Genomic DNA, 22646 nt, shown 5'->3' on the forward strand with positions numbered 1-22646 from the left:
ATTTTTTTTCCAAATATAACACCACATTATAATCCCTGTTCCCCGAAGATTCTGTGCTGGATTACAAGTGGAGCAAAAACATGTCCATTATTGGTAAGCACACAATTTAAGCGCTGAGTCATAGCCCAAACATGCACGTTGACACACAATCTTGGAAACACTTTACAACAAACCCTTCCAAAGCCCATATGAGTTTTTTTTTAAATTCATAAGTTCTGTCTCCATTCTGTCCTCAACAGTTATCCTCCCAAGCTTCTCCTCCCCGTAGCCTTTTTTTTGTTCGTCATTCTTAATTAAGAGCAGAAGCTGGTGTGCTTGCAATTACGCCACTTCCTCCCGCCGGCGAGTAAATAAAACCCAACATTTTCTTTTTCTTTTTTTTTCGTTTTGCGAAGCATGAACAAACCATCAGGACAGAGTTCTCCTCAATCAATGCATTCACTTCTCCAAAAATATTGGGACACACGGCACACCATCACAGTCATGCGCAACAAAGGATCATCAAGTGCATGTTTTAAGAAAAGTTTCATGATTTTAAGCTGCTTTGCAATTATGCTTTGAGGTACTTTTGCAGTTTGAATAATAAACTAGACAAAATATAACAAAGAAAGGGCCGCATATGACTCAATTTTTTTCCCCTCTACTTTCAGATTGTTGCCAGATTACCAAAAAAGGTCATTCTAAAACACATTCATTCTCAGATGTTTTTTTCACTTTTTGCTGTAATCTTAAATGACCTTATTAAAATAAATGCAACTTTATAATTTACATGTATTTAACTTTTTCTTAACGTGAAAAAAGACATATATATGTATATATACACACACACACTTATCTACCGAGCTATCTATCTATCTATCTATCTATCTATCTATCTATCTATCTATCTATCTATCTATCTATCTATCTATCTATCTATCTATCTACCTAGCTATCAATCTATCTATCTACCTAGCTATTTATCTATCTACCTACCTACCTACCTATGTATGGAGCTAGCTATCTAGCGAGCTAGCTATATCTCGAGCTAGCTAGCTATCTATTGAGCTAGCTATCGAGCTACCTATCTACGGGTCTATATGTATAACCACCCTTCTTGTCGTATTCACACACCAAAAAGCCTCTCTTCTCTTCCTCCTACGAGAATGAAACTGTGAGCCCGTCCACTTCAGTCATAAATTAGCAAGAGCAACAGAGCTTTCTCCTCTCAAGACTAACAGATGGAGGTGAGTGAGAGGTAAACGCATATTGAAAAAGAGCCGCGGCGGGAAGATTTACTAGCTGCCTTTGGGACAAAGAGGGAGAAAAATTAAGTATACACTTGAAGAAATGTCTCCCCGTTACAAAAAAAAAGCTGTTCTCCGGGGAGCCGTTAAACACACGTCATCTGTTGCGCATCAAGTCAGCGCGCAAATTCATGACAGTTAAACCTTTTCGAGGAAGCATTTGCTCAGTTCAACGTGTCACGGGGTCGAGTGCATTCACCTCGCTGCTGCCATCAATTGAAAAGGAAGCAGACTGGAAGAATGGCCGACACTTCATTAGGTATGACTAACATGACCATTCACACACGTGCACGCGTACACACACATACAAAATTGCAAATAGGGACAATAGTGTCCCATTAACTCACAGAATATTGAGTTTTAGGACTACATAAACATTTAATGCAGGGTAAGAAATCTTATACTCTCTTCTTTCATTAGAAAAAAAAAGTTAATTCCTAAATTAGATGAGTCTGGAGTTATCTGAGCTCGAAATAAGACAAACAATACATACATATTGGTTTATATAGCACTATAACAACAGCTGAAGCTGGAACAAAGCGCTAACATGGAAAAAAGGGGAAAAGAAATAAACATTGCCAGATGCCACAGCCAGCGCTTTATCGGCACTCAAGCATAGAAAAACAAAACCCGAACAAATTCGGGAATGGCGCTCTACGTCATATTTTTAATTCCCGAATAAATAAATTCATCTTACTATTTTCAATGTTTTCTGAATAATGTATCTAAATAGGGTATCCAATGTGGTATTTGATGACAGATATTAATAATAAAACTAATATTACTACTTATAACAATAATAATAACAATACATTTCATTTATAAGCACCTTTCAAAACTCTCAAGGACACTTTAGAGTCACAGGATACCTTTTTCCGCGGGTGAGCAGCGGCAGCCATTCACTCAACCCGGAAGTAACTCAAATAGATAGAAGGTTAGCAAGCTAGCCAATAGATAGAAAAATCTATTTCATGGATCCCTGGAAACGGATTATTCTCATTTTAATGGTTCCTATGGGAAATGAATACACACGTTTCACCTTACACACACTTTCTGGGAACGGATTAAGTTCGTAAGCCAAGGTGTCCACCTCATCACCATCACAATAATCATGTGTTGTTGCTCTATTAAATATTTACCGCTAAATCATTTCAATTTCATTTTATTATTTTTGTCTGACATTTTCAAAATGGTGTACTGGTCCTTCTGAACACAATAACTCAGACATGTCACCAGACGGTGCAGGTGTTTCTAATGTAGTGGCCTGTAAACCGCCGAGAAGGTCGAGGTGAACTTTAAGTGCCCGCCTGTCACATGTTTTCAAATGAAACCAAAACATCAAATTGTCTTGTTAAAAATCAGAGGGGAAGTAGACCAAGCAAAAACAAAGACATATTTTGCAGGCGAGAAGGTCGAACTTGAACGTTTACCTTCAGAAAAGGAATAACAAACGGCCTCAAGGGGAAGTTGGTGGCCTCCTGAAGCCGCGAGTGAAACTCTTCGATGGTCACGGTTGAATTCTACAATCACAAAAAAATAAAAGTCAGCATACATTGGAAGGAGATGGTCCGTAGTCGTTTTATTTTTGCGTGACACGTACCACCAAAGCGAGCACTAAGCTGCGCACATTATCGCCGATCTCCGGTGAGATATCGTTGCCGAACTGCTGCAACGTGGTGAGGAAACGCTTGAGTTTGCTCAACTGCCGCGCTCCGCACGTGGCCGGCAACTGCTGATTGGCCAGCGACGACGACGATGATGATGAAGGCCCATTGCTGTAGCGTTGCGGCGGCGACGGCACGGCGTTGAGTGTCGGTGGCGAATGGTGGTTGCCGTTGGTCACTGTGGAGACAACGGCGAGGACAGGCGACTGGGTCACGATTTGCACGGTGGTGGTGATCGACCCCCCAAAAAAAGCAGGCAGGGGGAAGAGAAAGGTGTATTTGACAAATTGTATTAAATAAAGTCAGTAGGTAAAAAATCTCAAACAACAAAGTCATCAGAACAAAAAGGTCAAAAGTAACAAAGAAAAAGACGAAAGCATGACTGAAAACAGTGCAAACCTGACAAATGTACTGTAAATGCAGCTGAGACATTTGTTTATGACTGCTATCCCATAGTTGACCAATAGATGGCTGTGCTTTATTTTCTTGACATTACGTTGGGTTGTTGTCACTTCTGGTACAGATTTTACTTTCCGCGCTTCGGTATTTTAGTTCAATTTTACTGAGAAGACGGCGAGAATGGACATACTTTATCGCTGTACTGTTTAGCAAGGAAAAGATAAAAGGACAAAGATCAAAAACTTCCATTTCGGACAGAAAGCGGGCAAAGTGGTTTGTACGATTTTATTGCATACATTTTATTTCATTGATGTAAAGGCCAAATGTTTATGTGTAAATAATAGCTACAGTTTTATACTTGTTTGTAGTTCCACGGTGGTGGTGTCGGTGGTGTAAAATCACAATAAAGAATTAACCATCAGTACAAAGAACCGGAGTCCTGTGTTTCGAATGGAAGCACATGTACTAAATAGAGTTAACAGGAACTAAATCAAAAACAACAGTCATCAGGACAACAATGTCCAAAGTAAAAAACAAAACCATGAATAGAAAATAAGATGAAACAAGCCTGACAGGGTGAAACAAACAATGACCCGACACTGAAAGGTCATGCCGGGAGTCACTTTAACTGCTATTGATTAAAGCGAGCAACACCTGTGCAGCTGCAAGAGTGGCCCTACAGTGCCACCTGTTGGTTGCAAACCAAAACATGACAGACTGGAAGAGAAGTAAATTCTGGGAGGAATGTAGTCAGTCTGTTGGAAAATGAGATATTCATGCCCTATATATATATATATATATATATATATATATATATATATATATATATATATACAGTAAAGTCTCGTTATATCGATATTCAAGGGAGTCCGAAAAAATATCGATATAACCGGGACTATCGATATATCCGACCCTGTTTGCATGTAATTTTCTCCGTGCGTGCATAGAAATAGTATCGCTATAACCGGGACTATCGATATATCCGATATCGATATAACGAGACTTTACTGTGTATATATATATATATATATATATATATATATATATATATATATATATATATATATATATAGAGAGAGAGAGAGAGAGAGAGAGAGAGAGAGAGAGAGAGAGAGAGAGAGAGAGAGAGAGAGTTTTTCAATCCTTTCACCCCCCCACCCCATCCCCTTTTGTGGGACGAATAAAGGTTTTTCTGATTCTATTAATGACATTTATATTTTTCTATCCATGTCAGTCACTTATAGTGACAGACATAACAAAATGCTTTTCCACAAGGTGGAGAAGAAGGTCCAGTTAATGAATCATTCATACAGAAAAATAACATGGGCAAAAACTGTCAGGAAACACCAGACTTTTTAAGAGTTACTCTTAACTCATTCACTGCCATTCCCCAATTTATTTGGGAATTGAAAATATGAGATGTAGCGCCATTCTCAAATTTGTTCGGGTTTTGGTTTTTCTTGTGGGGGGGGGTTGCCGATAAAGCGCTGGTCAGACCTCTGGCAATGTTTTTCCCTACCACAAGGGGGCAGCATTTGCCTTTTGTACAGCTGCCCCCATTTCAAGCTCATCTAACTCCAAACCCATATAATTTATGAATTTAAACTTTTTTTCTGATGAAAGAAGCGAGTCTAAAGTTACTAACGCTGAATTGAATGTTTACGTAGTCCTAAAACTTAATATTCTGTGGATATTGGAATTTGAGTGACAATGACAAAATGAAGTCTGACCTCCTACAAACTAAATAACAGAAATACATCAGCTTCCATTTTGTCGGCGGAATTCAAAGACGTACATGCTGTGGTGGAGAAGGAGGCCAGGCGTGGGCCACTTGGGTTGATGGAGGGCAGAGGGGGCATGATGATGGCGGTGCCGCTGCCGCCGTTGCTGCTGCTGCTACTGGGAGCTGATCTGGAATGAGTCTTAGCATCCACAGGAGAACCTGGCATGGCAGGGCTCTTCTTCTCGCCACTGTCTGCAAGAAATGAGGCCAAAGTTAAATGGAGCTTGGGTTCAATTCCTACACAAGGTTGGTACACTTGGAGATTTGCTAGAGCTTCAAGTGATTTGCCCCATAAAAAGAAAAACAAATGCATCTTCCCCCCTTAAAGGACAACCGACGTCTCCGGACCAGTTGTGTCCATAATTTGTAAAATGGCTTCAAATGACTTCTACTGAGCGTATTTTACAAAGATTCCACCGCATATACAGTAAAGTCTCGTTATATCGATATCGGTTATATCGATAGTACTGCTTATTACGATACTATTTCTATGAACGAAAGGAGAAAATTTACATGCCGCAGGTTCGGATATATCGATAGTCTGAAAAAATATCGATATAACCGGTTATATCGATATTTTTTCAGACTCCCGAGAATATCGATATAACGAGACTTGACTGTAGCTATATTTTACGTTTTAAGACTCGCGCTGAATATTCAGGAAGTCTTGTTTTTGAGTTGGTGACGAGTCCGTACGTGACGTCACTAAAGGACCGCCCCTGACCGTAAAAAAGACGCATTGTAGCGGTCCTTCCATCACGTCAATGTATTTTGCTGTACTTGTTTGGTCTGGGGACCTCGGGTTGCACCCAAAAGCCGCCAAAAGGCCAGAAGAGGGCGTCCAAGCTCCATATAAGGAATTTATCAGCTTGTGGAAACGGAGGTGGCCACAGGAGTTCGCCATTTTGTGCCTCTTTTTTGTGTGAGAGATTTCCCCCCAATGTTGCCCCAAAATGGCACAAATAAATTATTTAAACGATTGCAAACATGTATGCTTTCCTCTTCAGAACTATTTGAATAATATTCATAAGATGGATGTGTAACAAGAAAGCATATTCTCCGAATCTGAAGCCATTGTTTTGATTCACAAGCAATGCAAGACGTCTTGGCGTGACGTCATGAACTGGGGGCGGGACTTTCTGAAAATGCCCAATTCGCAGCTCAATTTTTTGCAGATTATGGACACTTGAAGTCATTTTTATTGGTGTTTTGCATTTGAATAAAAATATCATACCACATGTTTGGGGATTTTAGATGCTATAAAACGTTTTTCTGATGTCAGTTAAGAAACAAAAAAGTGACGTCGGTTGTCCTGTAATTCATTCACTGCCAGACATGTGCAAATGTCCACTCCAGTGTCAGGGCTTTTGTCATTTTCACTCTAACTCCAGAATCCACAGGATATTGAGTTTTAGGACGACAGATTTGGTGTGTTAAAAATGTAGGGGGGCAAGCCTTGGCGGACACATAACATACACTCTACATACTATATAAGAGAAATTAATTCAAATTAATTTCAGGGTTAATAATAATAATGATAATAATAATACATTCCATTTCAAGCGCCTTTCAAAGCTCTCAAGAACACTTTACAGTCACAGACAAGCATAGGTACTATAATAAATAAAATACAATCACAAATAGAATGCAATACATAAAATACAATAATACATAGAAACAAGAGAGAGGGCTACACAGAAAATGCAATTTTAAATACAGTAAAGTCTCGTACCGATATTCTCGGGAGTCGGAAAAAAGATTGACATAACCGAACTATCGATATATCCGATCCTGCGCCGAACTGCATTAAAAGTGGGTTTATAAGCAGATAGATCGCGCAAAAAGCGACGTGTACTGATTAGTTAACTTATCGGTACCCGTCATGTTTGCGCACGGCATGATTGTAAGTCTTTCCTTGGAACGTTTACCCCCACGGCAATCTTCATCTTTGTAGACATATGATTTGTCTGGCTGCAGCTTGTAAAACAAACCAGTTTCGTCAGCGTTGTAGATGTCGTCGGGTTTGTAATCCCTCAGCAGCTCTTGCAGTCTGCCATTCTGCCAGTCGTCAACTTGCTTCTGATCCACTGTCTTGGCCTCTCCAGTAATTTTGCGTAACCTCCGATCCTTCCCTTTTTCGAACGGATTTAACCAGCCGTTGCAGCATTTGAAGTCGTCATGGCCCAATTCTTTTGCTAGCGTTTCTGCCTTGGTCTGCAGCATCACTCCTGATACAGGGATGTTATGGTTCCTCGCTTGCCTCATCCAGGTATCCACCGCGTCCTCAACATCATGGTGTGCTGCCTTTCTCATCCTTTTTGATGCAGGACCGAAGTCCAACGCTTTGTATGCTGTCTTTATTTTATCTTTACTCTTCAACCACGTTGATAAAGTATTCTGCGGCACGTTGAAGTCTTTCGCAATGGAGGATTTGCTTCTTGTTGGATTCGCCTCCACAGCCACTATTGCCTTGTACTTCGTTTCGATATCACAATTCTTACGTTTCGCCGTGGTTGAAATTGCTGTTGAACAACTGTATATAAGAAGACTATATTTCAGATGCTATTGCAGCAGTAATGAAAGATGTGAGCTCTGCTACACTGTTTTTATAGTGCTTGAGGATTACAGTGCAAGACACGAAGGCTCGTCACGTGACTAACGGTGTTAGCCGAAAATCAAACAATACGCTGTTTACAGATTTCGCTAATGGTGGTATTGAAATCCTAAGCAAATATTGATTCAGCTTTAAGCTGCTTTTGTATCGATATAAAGGAGATGAAAAGGACATCGTAGTAACCGGATTATTGTAATAACCGGAACTAATTATATCATAAAAGACTAGAAATTTGGAGGGAAATGAAAATAGTATCGTAATAAGCAGTACTATCGAAATAACCGATATCGATATAACAAGACTTTATTGTAGGTGGGTTATGCTAAATTCTCATTCAAAATGGCTGTTAGACAATGCACTGAATATTCATATTTATTTTTGTTTCTGATACTTGTTATTTCATGCTCCGGGTCAAATTGGAACATCATTGGTGTACCTGCAAAACGCCTGGTACAAGAGGTTAAAAAGACCACCAAAAGTTTCACTTGTCATATGGGAGAGTGGGGGCGGGGGGTTTATTGAGCCCCGATCTCACTAACCCCCCCCCCCCCACACACACACACACACACACACGTCCCGCCATCAAAGAGCCAGATGTCTAAAGTTTAGCCCTTCACTCTCGACTATTCAGATCACAAACAGAAGAAATGTTAAAGAATGCTATTGTGCGCCTTGAAGAATGCCCCTTCATTGAGAGTTGCGCACAAGAAGGGGGAGGTGGAGGGAGGGGGGGTCGTGGGAGGTGCGGCGAGAAAGTAAAGAGAGAAAATGGGGCCGGGACTATTTCACGCTTTACTAACAAGATCGTCAAAGCTTTTGAATGTTAATAGCAACTTTTCAATATGCCATCGCTGCTGAATGAGACCACCAGATAAGGGGCATGGGCCTTGTTTTGCTACCGGGGGGTGTCATTGATGTGGCATAAGGGGATGCCTTTGTTTCCTGCAGCGCCACGGAGGAGGCGCGACAACACCCCCCAACCCCTGCCTCAACCACCGGCATCTCCATTTGGAGTGGATCAGACTTTTCTAAGTGCTTGAAGAAAGGACGATTAATAGACATGCAAGGCCCGGCGGGGGTCGAAGTTCAACCTTGGAGAAGGCCCTTTTAAATGCGGTTTCATGCTCTTTTCCGAATGGCCTCGCCTTCAATGGCGCCCTTTATGTCTCTTTCACGGCCGATGAACTCGACGCGGCCTTGTGCAACAGGTTCCCAAGTTTATAAAGATGGAGGCCTTCGGATGTGAGCGGGCCAAGCTGAACAATGGAGCCAGAGTCGGCTCTCATGAGGGCGTTAGGATATAAAACTTCAAAAAGTGCAATGCATGTATTTTCCCCTTTGTGAGAGTCAAAAAATGGTCAATATATTAACACAGGATGAATAAGGCCTGAAACTACTGATTTGACATTCTGGATATCGACATATTGAAATGCAATAATTGCCATCTTGTGATATTATTTCAGCACCAATGAATCATCATGAGAGAAAAAAAAATCCAATATAAGGAACAATGTATATAAAATGTGTTGTGACATGAATATTGTACCATATTTTCTGCACTACAAGGCGCACCTGAAAGTAAATATATTTTCAAAAGCTGACCATGCGCCTCATAATACGGTGCACCTTATGTAGGGAAAAGGTTTTTAAATGTCATTCGTTGAAGGTGCCCCTTATAATGCGGTGCACCTTATGTATGGAAAATGTTTTTAAATACTGTATGTCATTCGTTGAAGGTGCCCCTTATAATGCGGTGCACCTTATGTATGGAAAAAGGGTTTTAAATGTGTCATTCCCTGAAGGTGCCCCTTATAATGCAGTGAACCTTATGTATGGAAAATATTTTAAAATATGTCATTAATTGAAGGTTCCCCTTATAATGCGGTGCAGGTTTTTCATACATAAGGTTGGAAAATACCACATTCACTGGGGTGCGCCTTATACATCAGTGCGCCGTATACACCAGAAAATACGGTAGTTTATCACTTTTTTCCAATATATGTCAAGCATTAAAATATGACGACACAACAATAACACATCCAATTATGATAAAAATACATGCAATTTACAAGGTACCCATCATGAGAAAGGTCATACTTTGTCATTCAATACTACGAGGCAGCGTGTCACGAGCCCTCGCAACACAAATTTATCCAGGATATTAAAACCATCCATCTAATATAATATGATGACACAAAAATATGGACGCACAAGCTTGTGGCATCCACATTTCTGCCCCCCCCCCCTCTTGCTGCCCATCTGTCGTGCGCAGGCAACATCTTTGACTGTTCAGTCCGCTTCTTCGACTACACACTGTGACTTGGCTGCCATTGCTCCACCTGTTCACCAACAAGGGGTGCAGGAACACACACACACACACACACACGCACGCACACACACGCACGTACACACACACACGCACACACTAGAACCTTTTAGAATGTCCTCACTACGAATGGTATAAAAGCATACTGGTCCTCAGAAAAATAGCCATACAAATGTATACACACACACACACACACACACACACACACGCACACACACGCACACACACACACACTGTCAGGAAATTAGACTGACATCTCAATAACACAATCAACGAAGATCCGAGATCACACAACACGTCTCAAAGCACTTTATACGCAAAACAATAATCACAAACCAAATTGGCGCATTTCCCAGATCCAAGTCATCAAAGGTCCAATGATCGGTAATTGAATTATGAAAACAAATTAAAAATGAACGACTGTTTCAGTAAACGTTTATCAATCATATTACATTTACTCATAACAAAAATCAAATGTGGCTCTGGGTTGATCAACTGTTCAGAACTTAATGATAACCAATGTAATAAAATGTGAATCTGCTTAAATATAAATACAATTTCAGCCACAAAATGTATTGTGAATAGTAACTGAACAGTTTTGTAATAATAAACAAAACCAATAACTTTCGTTTATAAGCGCATTTCAAAACGCTCAAGGTCACTTTACAGTCACATGATCAATTTTTCTGTAGGGTCAGCGGCCGCAGCTACACGCGCCAGCGTTCACTCAACCCGGAAGTAAATCGAATAGACAGAAAGCTAGCTAGTTAGCTAATAGCCATCTAGCTAGAGCTAATAGATAGCTAGAGCTAGAGCTAAGAGATAGCCAGCTAGAGCAAGAGCTAATAGAAAGATAGCTAGACGTCTGTGTAAGCTCTCAGTCGTACAGGAGTGGTCCATCGATGAAAAGGTTTCTTCAGCCGTCATATGTACTTCTTTCTTTCAAAGAAGCTAGAAAGATAGCTAGAGCTAATAGATAGCTAATAGATGGCTAGCTACAGCTAGTAGTGATTATGCTCTATTGACATTTATCCGCTGGGTATTTAGATGGAAAATATGATTATAAGACTATTTTTTGTATTAAAGTAAACATATTAACTGCATTGTCCATTTTAAAGCTCAAATTTGGCCCTTGTGTACAAAATAAATGTCCTCATCCGTGGCTGAGCTGCTTCTAATTCTACTACTTCTGTTACGTCAGTGTGAATGCCCTGTGGCACTATGCTGCCTCTCATAGGTCAATATTGGTATTACAAAACCAATAGCTAAACATCTGCCGTGATGTGTTTATTAGTGTGAAGGGCGCACGCAGCGCACTATCCGAGCAGTTCCTAACGATTGTTACCCTGGCAACCTGAAGGGAATGCGCATGTGTCCCCTGGTTGCTAGCCAGGTGCTACTTGTTTGTTCAGCTTCAGGTGACGCATGTGCGCATTAAAACATGTCATTGCCTCGAACAAGGTGGAATAAACAGCCGGGTAGCCGCCTCGTTTGAATGTTAATTGAGGAAAACGCAAGAAATGGACACATCCGTCACACAACAAGACACGCTGGGTTTATCCCGCTTATGGTTTCACTCCAAAGTTGGCTTTCAACAGGGTGTCTGTGAGTTGCTATCTCTCGGCCGACCTTTTGGCGATGAACTGACGCAACGCAGGCTCCAATCATTAGAGACACAGCGCGGTCAGAAAGACATGGGAGGACTCACAAACACCAAGTTTCATCTTCAATCTGTCAATCTGTCAACAATTCCAAAGCCTGTACAACTGGTGACTGTTTAGATTTAAAATCATCTCAAAACAATCACCAGAGGGGGAGGGGACATTCACATGCTTTCACAGGTTGTTTAAAAGTAACATTTACAGAAGTGTAAAACTGCTGTATCCAACTATGATTTTGAAAGAAATCAGCATATTTTGAGGTGGCCGCAATAAATTAAACCAGACATTTTAAGTGAACTCTTATCGTCGGAGCTCTGTTGTAGCTCAACCGACAATAGGTGAAAATCAGCAAAATACACAGACACGAAAATGAAAAACTATTTTTACATTCAAAACTGCAAACAGCCTGAACATAAATGCTGCAGAAATACATAGACACAGACAATAAATTAATAAACTAAAAGTAAATAAAAACTACTTGTAAGCATGCTTTATGATTTCATTTTATATATTTTTAAATGTGTTTTATCCACCATATTGGCCTTTATCGAGCTTCTATTAACTCATTCACAGCCAGATATGTGCAAAAATGTCTCCACTCCAGTGCCAGGGTTTTTGTCATTTTCACTCAAATTGCAGGGTCCACAGAATATTGAGTGTTAGGACTTCATAAACATTTAATGCGGCGTAAGAAACTTTTGACACTCTTCTTTTATCAGAAAATAAGAGTTACTTCCTAAATTATATGGGTCTGGAGTTATCTGAGCTTATCCGAAATACAATGTAATACATACATATTGGTTTATATAGCACTTTAACAACAGCTGAGGCTGGAATAAAGCGATAACATGGAAAAAAGGGAAATCCTGCCCCTTGTGGCAGGGAAAAACATTGCCAGAGGCCATGGCCAGCGCTTTATCAGCACCTCCAGCAAGAAAAACCAAAACCCGAATAAATTCGGGAATGGCAGTGAATGAGTTAAGCCTTCTCTTTGGTGTACGTACATAACGCATCACACAAGTTAAGACACCGCCCATAACTTGCTCGAAAGAAGCAAAGCGACACCAGCACACACCCCAAAAAGGCCTTTGAAACCAGAGCGCTCACCCGACCCGCCGTGTGGCGGCGAAGGTTAGGGCGACAACAACCCGACACCGAGAAGATCACGCACGCGCTGTCAAGTGGAAATGGTTGGAGATGCTTGTGTTGACAACACGTGTGAGTGGGGTGTGTAGGCCGGGGTCAAGAGGGAGCACGCTGCGAAGGAACAGATGTGCGCCGCATTGTGGTGCTTGTGCATGGACGGACGGGGACCAGGTGCGGCCTTTGTCTGCTTGGCATTTCAGTCCACTCGCTCGCATTCAGTCGTCCTCGTGCCTCACGACAGTCGCCCCTTCCAACCCCCTCCCGCCTTCCATGTGCTCACAATCGCTCGGGCGGAGGTCAGAGGGGGGCGGTTTGGCTCATTGGAACATCACCCTGCCCCCAACCCTACATGTCTCCCTTCACAGGTGACTGTTGGAGGTCCCAGCTGGCCGTAGTTCTTGGCACATTACATCCACATTGTGCAGTCAACACAATACAATACATATAGATTTATATAGCGCTTTAATAACACCTGAAGCTGGAATAAAGCGCTTAACGTAGACAGCTATCATATACAGGAAATAAAGCAGTCACAAAGTTAGTAGAAAGCACCAGGCAGTGAAACCAAGATCAAGTCGGAATTATGCCAAAGAGTACTAGTGAGTTTTGAGAGAGGTTTTAAAGACGGGCAGTGAGGAGGCTTGCCGAATGTTCAGTGGCAGGTCATTCCGTACAGTGGTACCGGTATTGGATCTGCGTACTTCCACCAACGCAATATCAATCGTCTTCACCCGTCTCTCACTCCACTGCTATCCTCGTTCATAGTCTTGTCACCTCCCGGATTGACGATTGCAATTCACTTCTCTTTGGTGTCCCTCAGAAACGTCTCCATAAACTTCAACTCGTCCAGAATTCTTCAGCCCGGATCGTCACCAGAACCTCATCCTTTCACCACATCACACCCGTCCTCCAAGAGCTCCACTGGCTCCAGGTCAAGTATAGAATCAACTTTAAAATTCTTCTTCATACATTTAATCTATCCATAACCTGGCCCCCCATACCTAACTGACCGTCTTCAAATTTCTATTCACTCTAGTTCCCTCAGATCCTCTTCCTCCCTCCACCACTGTGTGCCCCCCTGCCCGTCTCAGCGCGATGGGTGACAGAGGCTTCAGCTGCTCTGCCCCCAAACTTTTGGAACTAATTTCCTCCCAACATTCGTAACATCGATTCTTCAAGTCCCATCTCAAAACCCACCTATTGAAAATTGCATTTTCTGTGTAGCTCTCTCTCTTGTTTCTATTTATAATTGTATTTTATTTATTATATTCTATTTGTGATTGTATTTTATTTATTGTAGTACCTATGCTTGTCTATGACTGTAAAGTGTCCTTGAGAGCTTTGAAAGGTCCGTAAATGTAATGTATTATTATTATTATTATTATTATTATTATTATTATTATTATTATTATTATAAGACTACATCCACGTTGAGCCTCCGTTTAGTTTCTGGCACATCTAATCATGTCTGGTCAGTAGACCTGAGGCATCGGGAAGGTGTGTAAGGGTGGATGAGCGAGGCCATTTAAAGATTTGTTGACAAATAACAAGATCTTGAAAAGAACTCCAAAATGTATATAGGGATCCAGTGAAGGGATGCCAGAGTAGGAGTTATATGCTCCCTCTTACGAGTACCAGTCAAGAGATGAGCAGCAGCATTCTGGACCAGCTGGAGACGCTTCGTGGAGGATGGACTGACTCCAGAGTATAGCGTATTGCAGTCATCGAAAGGAGAGAATCATCAGGGCTACACCGGGGCTGTTGATTCCTCTTGTTCCACTTTCGACAGGGTTTACTTTACGCCAGGTCCGGGTCAAAGACACTGCTGGTCGCAAAAAGCTGGCCATGGCATCATATCACAGGAGCCACTTTTCTGGCGCCAAGACTGGTGGCGTTTTGTCGGTTGAGTGTGAGCAGAGAGTCGGATGGAGACCAGGCGCGGGTACGTTCAGAAACAAGGGTAGAAAAGACTGTTTTCATTTGGTTTCATCAGAAAGACAAGCATGGCTGTCAGACTCCACGCCAGGCTGTTTTCCTTGGCTCCGGCAACCGCCTTCCTGCGCCGTCAACTACATATTTGGCACTAGTCCAACATCAACACGACACTCTCTTTCGCGCCGGCCCAGCAAGGGGCACGAGGCGACCTCGCGGTACGACCGAGATATTTTAAAGGTGTAAAATATTGAGGCTGTGCAGCAGGATAAGAAATCAAGAGGAGAAAAGGGGGAAGAGAAAGACAAAGCGAGAGCGAAGGACAATAAGTCAGAATAAAAAATGTTGGTGCGACTTCCATGTGAGAAAGCGCAGATGTGATCCCGGAGCGAGAAGAAGCCCTCGCGTAACCTCGTCGCTCGCTGGGATGATTAGAAAAACACAGCTGTAATGCAGCAGGCCGTGTATTGTGGAAAGAGAAGGAACTGAGGGATGGAATTGTACTTAGTGGGAGAGGAAACTGCGAGAGGCCGTTGAAGAGGCACACAGACGTTATCCATTAAAGTTAAAAAACAAAAAGTGGGGGTGGCGGGGAAGCAAAAGAAGCAGAGTGATTTTGTTCTGCAAGCAGAGGAGGATTGCACGGTGTTGCACATGAGGTCAGGCGGTATGGAGGAACTGTTGGTATTGAATGTATTTTGCTTTGCTACGGTACGATACGGTTGGAGAAACGAGTTTATTGGGTATTCCAACCAGATCCGCAGGAATCACCAAACGGTTTTAAGCCGATAAGTGAAAATGAAATATTTTGACAGTGTAGCAATTGAGTGCTGGCGTGCCGGTCTTGACCAATCGGTGGCTAAAAGTGAGAAATACTGCTCGCTGGGATTCCTGTTGTGTGGTCTGTATCATGTTAGTGTTTAATTTAATGCTTAAAGGACAACCGACACCCCGGACAAGTTGTGTCCATAATTTATAAAATCACTTCAAATCACTTCTACTGAGCATATATTCCACGGCATCTAGCTATATTTTACGTTTTGAGACTCGCGCTGAATATTCAGGAAGTCTTGTTTTCGAGTTGGTGACGATTCCAGACGTGACGTCACATCTGGAACGCCCCTGACCGAGAAAGCGACACACAATGCATTTTGGGTACTTTGTTTGGTCTGAAAACGTGTTGTCTGTGTCCAATCTGTGTTGATGGAAAAATTAGAAGGAAAACACATAAATAACGGCATGGTGATTCGTTGTGTGTTACACCAAGACTACTATTTGATACTAGTTGACACAAATTCCCAGCAGACAAATCAGCCCATTTTCAACGGAGCTTGGGAGTCATCCTGTGCATTTTCTGGTACGCTACATTGCAGTCCTGACGGCTCGAATTGATCCGGAAGGACTTCTTGAATCGATTGCAAACCTTTATGCTTTCCTCTTCAGAACTATTTGAATCATATTCATAACTGGATGAGTAACAAGAAAGTATATTCTCCGAATCTGAAGCCATTGTTTTGATGATCAATTCAATGATTGATCATTTACGTTCAGTGTATTAGCTAACTAGCTATTAGCTATAGAGCTATCTAGGTGGCTAGCTATCTAGCTAGTTATCTGTTGGCTATCTATTAGCTATCTACTGGCTGGCTAGCTTTCTATCTGTATTTAATCGTGGCATTCAGTGTATTAGCTAACTAACTATCTAGCTATTAGCTTTAGAGCTATCTAGGTGGCTAGCTATCCAGCTAGGTATCTATTGGCTATCTATTAGCTATGTACTAGCTGGTGTGTATTGTCCATTTGTGTTGGCCACACATGCCTCCCTGTTATGTGCTGCCTTTGTCTAACAGACAAACACCTGTGAAATGGCCACCGAACACCCACGCAAGCAACAACTGTGACAATCGCAAGGACTATTCAAAGATGCCAATCATCCTGCACCCCCACACATGCACCCACACAGGCTAATTGATTAAATGCCTCTCTGGTTACAAGCCTTCTCAGCTCTCTGTTACTAATTGGTTATCCTGCCTATCAATTATCATTCCTGTGAGCCAGTAACCGAATGTGAAAATGTAGCCTTTCTTTTCTAACAGAAAAATGAACATTAAGCGCATTCCGGTGCATTTAGAAAAAATAAAAATGCATGATTTAAACCCCCCAAAAAGACAAATCTCATAGGCACAGAGATCATCCAAAGTAGTTCATAAAGCATAATAAAAAACTGATGGCGATCAGACCATGTGTCAGGGGCCGACCAGATGTTACCCTCACCATGTGGGTCACACTAAAGGTGTTTACTCAAAACTCTTCTGACCCACTTCACATAAGAAGACCACCGCTTTCTTTTTTGACATTAATCCAGGTCAACAATCATGAGCAAAAGAAGACTCCTGCGTGGATGACCAAACCGAAAACTCGAGGTTGAGCTTTAGGTAACATAGCCCCCACGGCGATTGGACGGGTGGGCGAGCGGAGCCCAGCTGTGCGCCGCTGGGAAAGACAGACAAGTGAAACAAAGAGGCCAGCTGTGCGGCGGAAAATTAGGGAGGGGCGAAAAAAAGATACAGCTGGGAAGGATGAGCATGAACGTTAGGGTTGGGCGTCTGTATGATATCCACATACTGCCAGCATTTCCCTGTTGAAGAATATGAATCATCATCTATACACCGTATTTTCCGGTGTATAAGGCGCATCCAAAAGCCTTGATTTTCTTCCAAAGATGACCCTGCGCTTTATACGCGGGCGCACCTTATATGTGAAGTAATATAGAGCTATAACAGGTCTCACAACTACTGTCAGCATCCTCTGACTCCATTTGCGCCTGTCGAAGAAGTCGTGCGTAACCCCATCCTCTACTGCAGCGCCTTATAATGGTGTGCCTTATATTTGGAAAGCTTTTATATATTTAGATATTTTATATGGAAAACTGGTTTCATTCATTGAAAATGTGCCTTATAGTCCGGTGCGCCTTATGTGTGGGAAAAGTTTGAAAATACAACATTCATTTGGGCTGCACCTTATACACTGGGGGAAAAATATTATTGTCAGCGATGTTTGATCGGACACTGTGGACAAAGACTCGAACCCAAAAAGATTGTCTTTTTACTTCCGGCAGTTGACGCAGCCATTCATGACAAATGCCTGAATTCTGCAGCCCTCTGCCGAACTATTTATTGAGAGTATATGCAAATTAAAGTGATACATTAGAAAAACATAGTTTTCTTGATTAGAATACCACACCTTGTGAGTTCTAAGCACGAACAGCTGTAAGCAATAAAACATTGTCTTTTCCATGAATTGATACATTTGTAATCTGGCTAATGAGCTCTTCCCGTGAAGGAGTTTGAAGTCCTAAATTACTCCTGTGATAAGGAGTTTCCCAAGTCCTTAATTCTGTCCAAGGCCAGATCTCGTAGATGAAGATGAGAGTTTAACAAGCTGTGTCTGTTGACCTCAGATTGACCCCAGGTTGTCTGTGCTTCAATTGTGTATTCGAGTCACACATGTTGACTACGCATATAACAGCATGAAACTTTTAAAGATGATAACTTCTTATTCTCCATCAATTATATAGACTGAGACCACACGCGCACACACACGCGCACACACACGCGCACACACACGCACACACACACGCACACACACACGCACACACAGTCTGTCCTTGCAAGGTTAAGATTATTGAGAGTAAAGGTGTGTCAATCCCACAAATCCACTCAAGATGATTGCCGGCCGGCCGGTCAGCATTCCCCAAGTCCCACAAGAGTGACACATAAAAACCTAACATGGTGTCGGTGAAAGTGCTGGCTCCTTTTTTAACATATTTTCCGGTGGCTAAGGCGCACGCCCAATGAATGGTGCATTTTCAATTTTTTTTGCAGATACAGGAAACATCTGATTTACGACCGAGTTCCGTTCCGGCCTAATGGTCGTAAGTTGAAATGGTCGTAAGTTGAAATGGTCGTAAGTTGAAATCCATTCAAAATGTTGAATGCTGGCTGGATGGACAAAATTGTCGCACGCGTTGCCGGCCTGCTAGCGCATTGCGGTGCCAAGCGTAGAATTAACATTTTAAAAAATAGGGGCTGAAGGTCGTGGTCATAAGTATGGGTCGTAAGTCGGATGTTATCTGTGTAAGGCGCACCTTCAATGAATGAAAATAGTTTTTCAAATTTAATATATAAATGGTAGTCGTGGGGCCAGCCGGTCTGGGTGGATTGGATTTGCCTTTATTAGTCTCGCAGTGGAGAAATTTACATTTCACAGCAGCAAAGTTATGAAAGGAATGAATGAATGGATGCTCTCCGAAACACACACCCCACTTCAACCTCACCCCCCAATCATCATCACCCCCCTACCCCCCGAAGCCGTCGTCTTTGAGAAGCCGCTACCGAGTATTGACATGACAAGGGTGTTTTCCCGAGTCCAATCGCCATCCTTGAGGGTCAGATATCACAGCCCTTGCCACTGGAACTAATAGAGAACTTCCTGCATCCCCGCTTCTAAAGCAGCTGCTCCACACGGGCATGTACGTACGTACGTATGTGCCTCTGTTTGCAGGAAAAAAAAGACATGGGTGGTGATTTTGGTGATGTTGTACATCAGCTCTTTTGTTAATAGGGAAGGTTTGCGGTGACCCTCACCCCCACACTTGTTTTTTATGTATTCTTTTTAGTGCAGAAGCTTTGTCTCAGGAGACGTGGCAGCAAAACTTGAACGAGAAAAACAGTACAGACGCTCCCCTACTTACGAAAATTTGAGTTATGAACATAGGTTCATACGTTTTTATAGTAACATATGTAGTATTCTCTCCTGTTGCACATGTACGTATCTTTATAGAGCATATATTTTATTAACTGTTTATTTTTCAGTACAAAGCAATACAGGTTACTTATACAAGACTTAAACATACTTATATCCACCTTAAACATACTTATATAAGCCTTAAACACATTCCATACAAAATATAGCACCGAAACAACATAAACAAATTCACCTTGTGAATAAATTCACCTTACGAACAAATTCACCTCACAAACGTATCTTGTCCGTAAATTGGGAAGTGTCTGTAGTCATTCACTGCCATTCCCGAATAAATTCGGGAATGGCAGTGAATGACTTAAATGGCCAAAGGTTTAAACAATTTGGGTTTCATTTAAATTTAGAGGGTTTTAAACACAAATATTTTTTTCTTCCATGATTATTATTATTATTTTACCGTTAATAAAGTTGTCAAGAGTTGATGTTGGTCAAAATCTGTCATGTTATTGGTCTGTCTAGGGCAGAGGTGTCAAAGTTGAGGCTCGGGGAACAAATCTGGCCCGCCATATCATTTTCTTCGGTCCGCGAAAGCAAATCAAACTTGTGAAATTCCATGACCAAACCAAAATATGAAATTTTCGTCTATAAACCACAATAACCGTCATTATTCTTGACTTCAGATTTGAAAACTAGTTATTCATTACTTTTTTGCACGCTCTATATGTAATATGTGAAGGGGGTTAAACATTTTAATGGCTTCCCCAAATTCATAACAGCTTTTGAGAGGAAATCATAACTAAAATGTGGCCCGCAGAAAGAAATGAGTTTGATGGTCTCAGGGGAAGGCGACTTTTTGCTTGAAAGATCTCAAATCTACAAGGGGCCGATCAACAACACAATCACCATGACGTCCTCTGAGTAACAAACTTGACAAAATACGTATTTTGCGTGAGTCATTCAGCCTGTCCTGTTTTTCCACACAACAACCGCCGCTGTCAGTAGTCTGACGCTGGCCAGTGAACCAGACGGCGGACTCTGTTTTCGCCCGACAGTTCGTCGCTCCTATCTCCACGCTGTACAGGGGCCGGTGTGACGCTAGCCAGGTCCCTTCTGTGTTTTCCCTAATCGAACCCACACCCACTGAAATCCCCTCCCCACCCCGTTGCAATCGCAACACAAACACATGACCTCGATTCCAATGCAAGTACTGTAACAACAACCTTAAATTTGCTATGCTCTTGACATTACACTGAGTTTAAAACTCTAATAGGACACAATTTGGTTCAGGTCACGAATGTGGACATTTTTACATTTTTTTGTAACTGAAAACTGGCGTCGAAAAAAAAAAAACACATCGCAATTGTGTAACAGCTTGACAATGCATAGCCCGCTGCGTGTCCATATGTCCCGCACACCATACAACAGATGCGCATGTGTCTTTTCCCTTGGATTGCTTTCTTCAGCTCTGCTTGCCACGTGGAAAAATCAAAGTGATGGCTATTTAGGAGGAAATGGGAGCCCAGGCGCTTTTATTTCTTTCTCACCTGACATCAATCGAGACTGCGAGGTGAAGGGGTTTAATTTGGGGGCTCTTGGGGTGGACTGACGAATAAGGTGTTCACAAGACATAAGTGAAGGCAGACGAATTCCAGTCCAGAATTCCAGTGCCCCTAACGTCATCCATTTTATTTTTTTTTAGAATTTCAGGAACGTTTCATGGAAAATACATGAGAAACTGTCCATCACAGACGGACGATAATCTCCCTTGAAGCATCGCTCTCACAACATCAAATAGCAAATGTATTTAATTTCAGCCCCTATTCTTATTCAGTTGCAATATAATACAATACATATGTATTTATATAGCGCTTTAACAACAGCTGAAGTTGTAATAGAGCGCTTAACATGGGACAACTATCATATACAGTAGATATAAAGCAGTCACAAAGATAGTTGAAAGCACCAAGGAGGAAAGACAAGATCAAGTCAGAATCATGCGAATATCAAAGAGTACAAGCGAGTTGCATCATGGGTAACTTATTTTTGTGTGTGTAATGTAAAGAAACTCTCCCCAAGCATTTCCTTGTCTAGCACACAGATTCCAAGAGTAAATATTGATGTGTTTATGATTTATGTGAAAAGACTCGCCGCACAGGCACGCGCGGTAATATCTGCAACAAAGGGTATTTATTGTAGTCATATCTACTATCTTTGTGACTGGTTTATTTCCTATATTCCTTGGTTACAGCTTCAGCTGTTGTTAAAGTGCTATATAAAATCTAGATGTATTGTGTATATTATTTTTAACTCATTCACCACCATTCACAAATTTATTCTGGAATTGAAAATATGACCTGAGCGCCATTTCCGAATTTGTTCAGGTTTTGTTTTTTTTCATGCTTGGATGCAGATAAAGCGCTGGCCATGGCCTCTGGCAACGTTTTTTCTTTTCCACAAGGGGCGGCATTTGCCTTTTTTTAATGTTAGCGCTTTGTTCCAGCATCAGCTGTTGTTAAAGCGTTATATCAACCAACATGTATGTCTTGTATTGTATTGTATTTTGTGCAGCTGCCCCCATTTCAAGCTCAGATAACTGCAGACCCATATAACTTAGAAATTAACTCATTTTTACTTATGAAAAAAGAGAGACTAAGATTTCTTACCCTGAATTGAATGTCTATGTAGTCCTATAACGTAATATTCAGTGTGTCCTTGAATTCAAGTGACAATGACACAAACCCTGGCACTGGAGTGGACGCATTTTTGTCTGACAGTGAATGAGTTAAATGACAATTACGTTCCAATAACGTTTTTTTTGTGGGTAAGGTTAGTTGTTGTATATGAAGAGATATGACCCCCTAGTCTCAAAAAATAATCTCACACTGCGCATCTGTCCTAGATCATGGGTGACCTCTATTTATTTTGTTATTGTTTATTTAGACAGGTAAAACTTGTTTGAGAGCGAGGTTATATTAGTTATATTAGTTGTATTAGCTATACTATTTATATTTTGGGTCATCAGACTCACCTGGGGCAGGGTGGATATTGCTCCTGAATTGTTTTAACACTTG

General features: G+C 41.6%; 1 protein-coding gene across 1 annotated transcript in view; it reads right to left on the bottom strand.

Annotated features, from left to right (window-relative positions):
* cbfa2t2 (CBFA2/RUNX1 partner transcriptional co-repressor 2) overlaps nucleotides 1-22646 on the bottom strand; it is a 33410-nt gene that overhangs the window by 10160 nt on the left and 604 nt on the right. Inside the window, exons 2-4 of the mRNA XM_089010925.1 lie at nucleotides 5145-5324; nucleotides 2887-3128; nucleotides 2717-2806 (exon numbers count right to left, since the gene is read on the bottom strand). Of these exons, the coding sequence (XP_088867051.1) occupies nucleotides 2717-2806; nucleotides 2887-3128; nucleotides 5145-5298 (486 nt within the window). The 5' untranslated portion in view covers nucleotides 5299-5324. The remainder of the gene's footprint in view (nucleotides 1-2716; nucleotides 2807-2886; nucleotides 3129-5144; nucleotides 5325-22646) is intronic.

The sequence above is a fragment of the Hippocampus bargibanti genome, linkage group LG12 (assembly GCF_051943395.1).
Source record: "Hippocampus bargibanti isolate YZ-2025 linkage group LG12, ASM5194339v1, whole genome shotgun sequence".
Lineage (NCBI taxonomy): Eukaryota > Metazoa > Chordata > Actinopteri > Syngnathiformes > Syngnathidae > Hippocampus > Hippocampus bargibanti.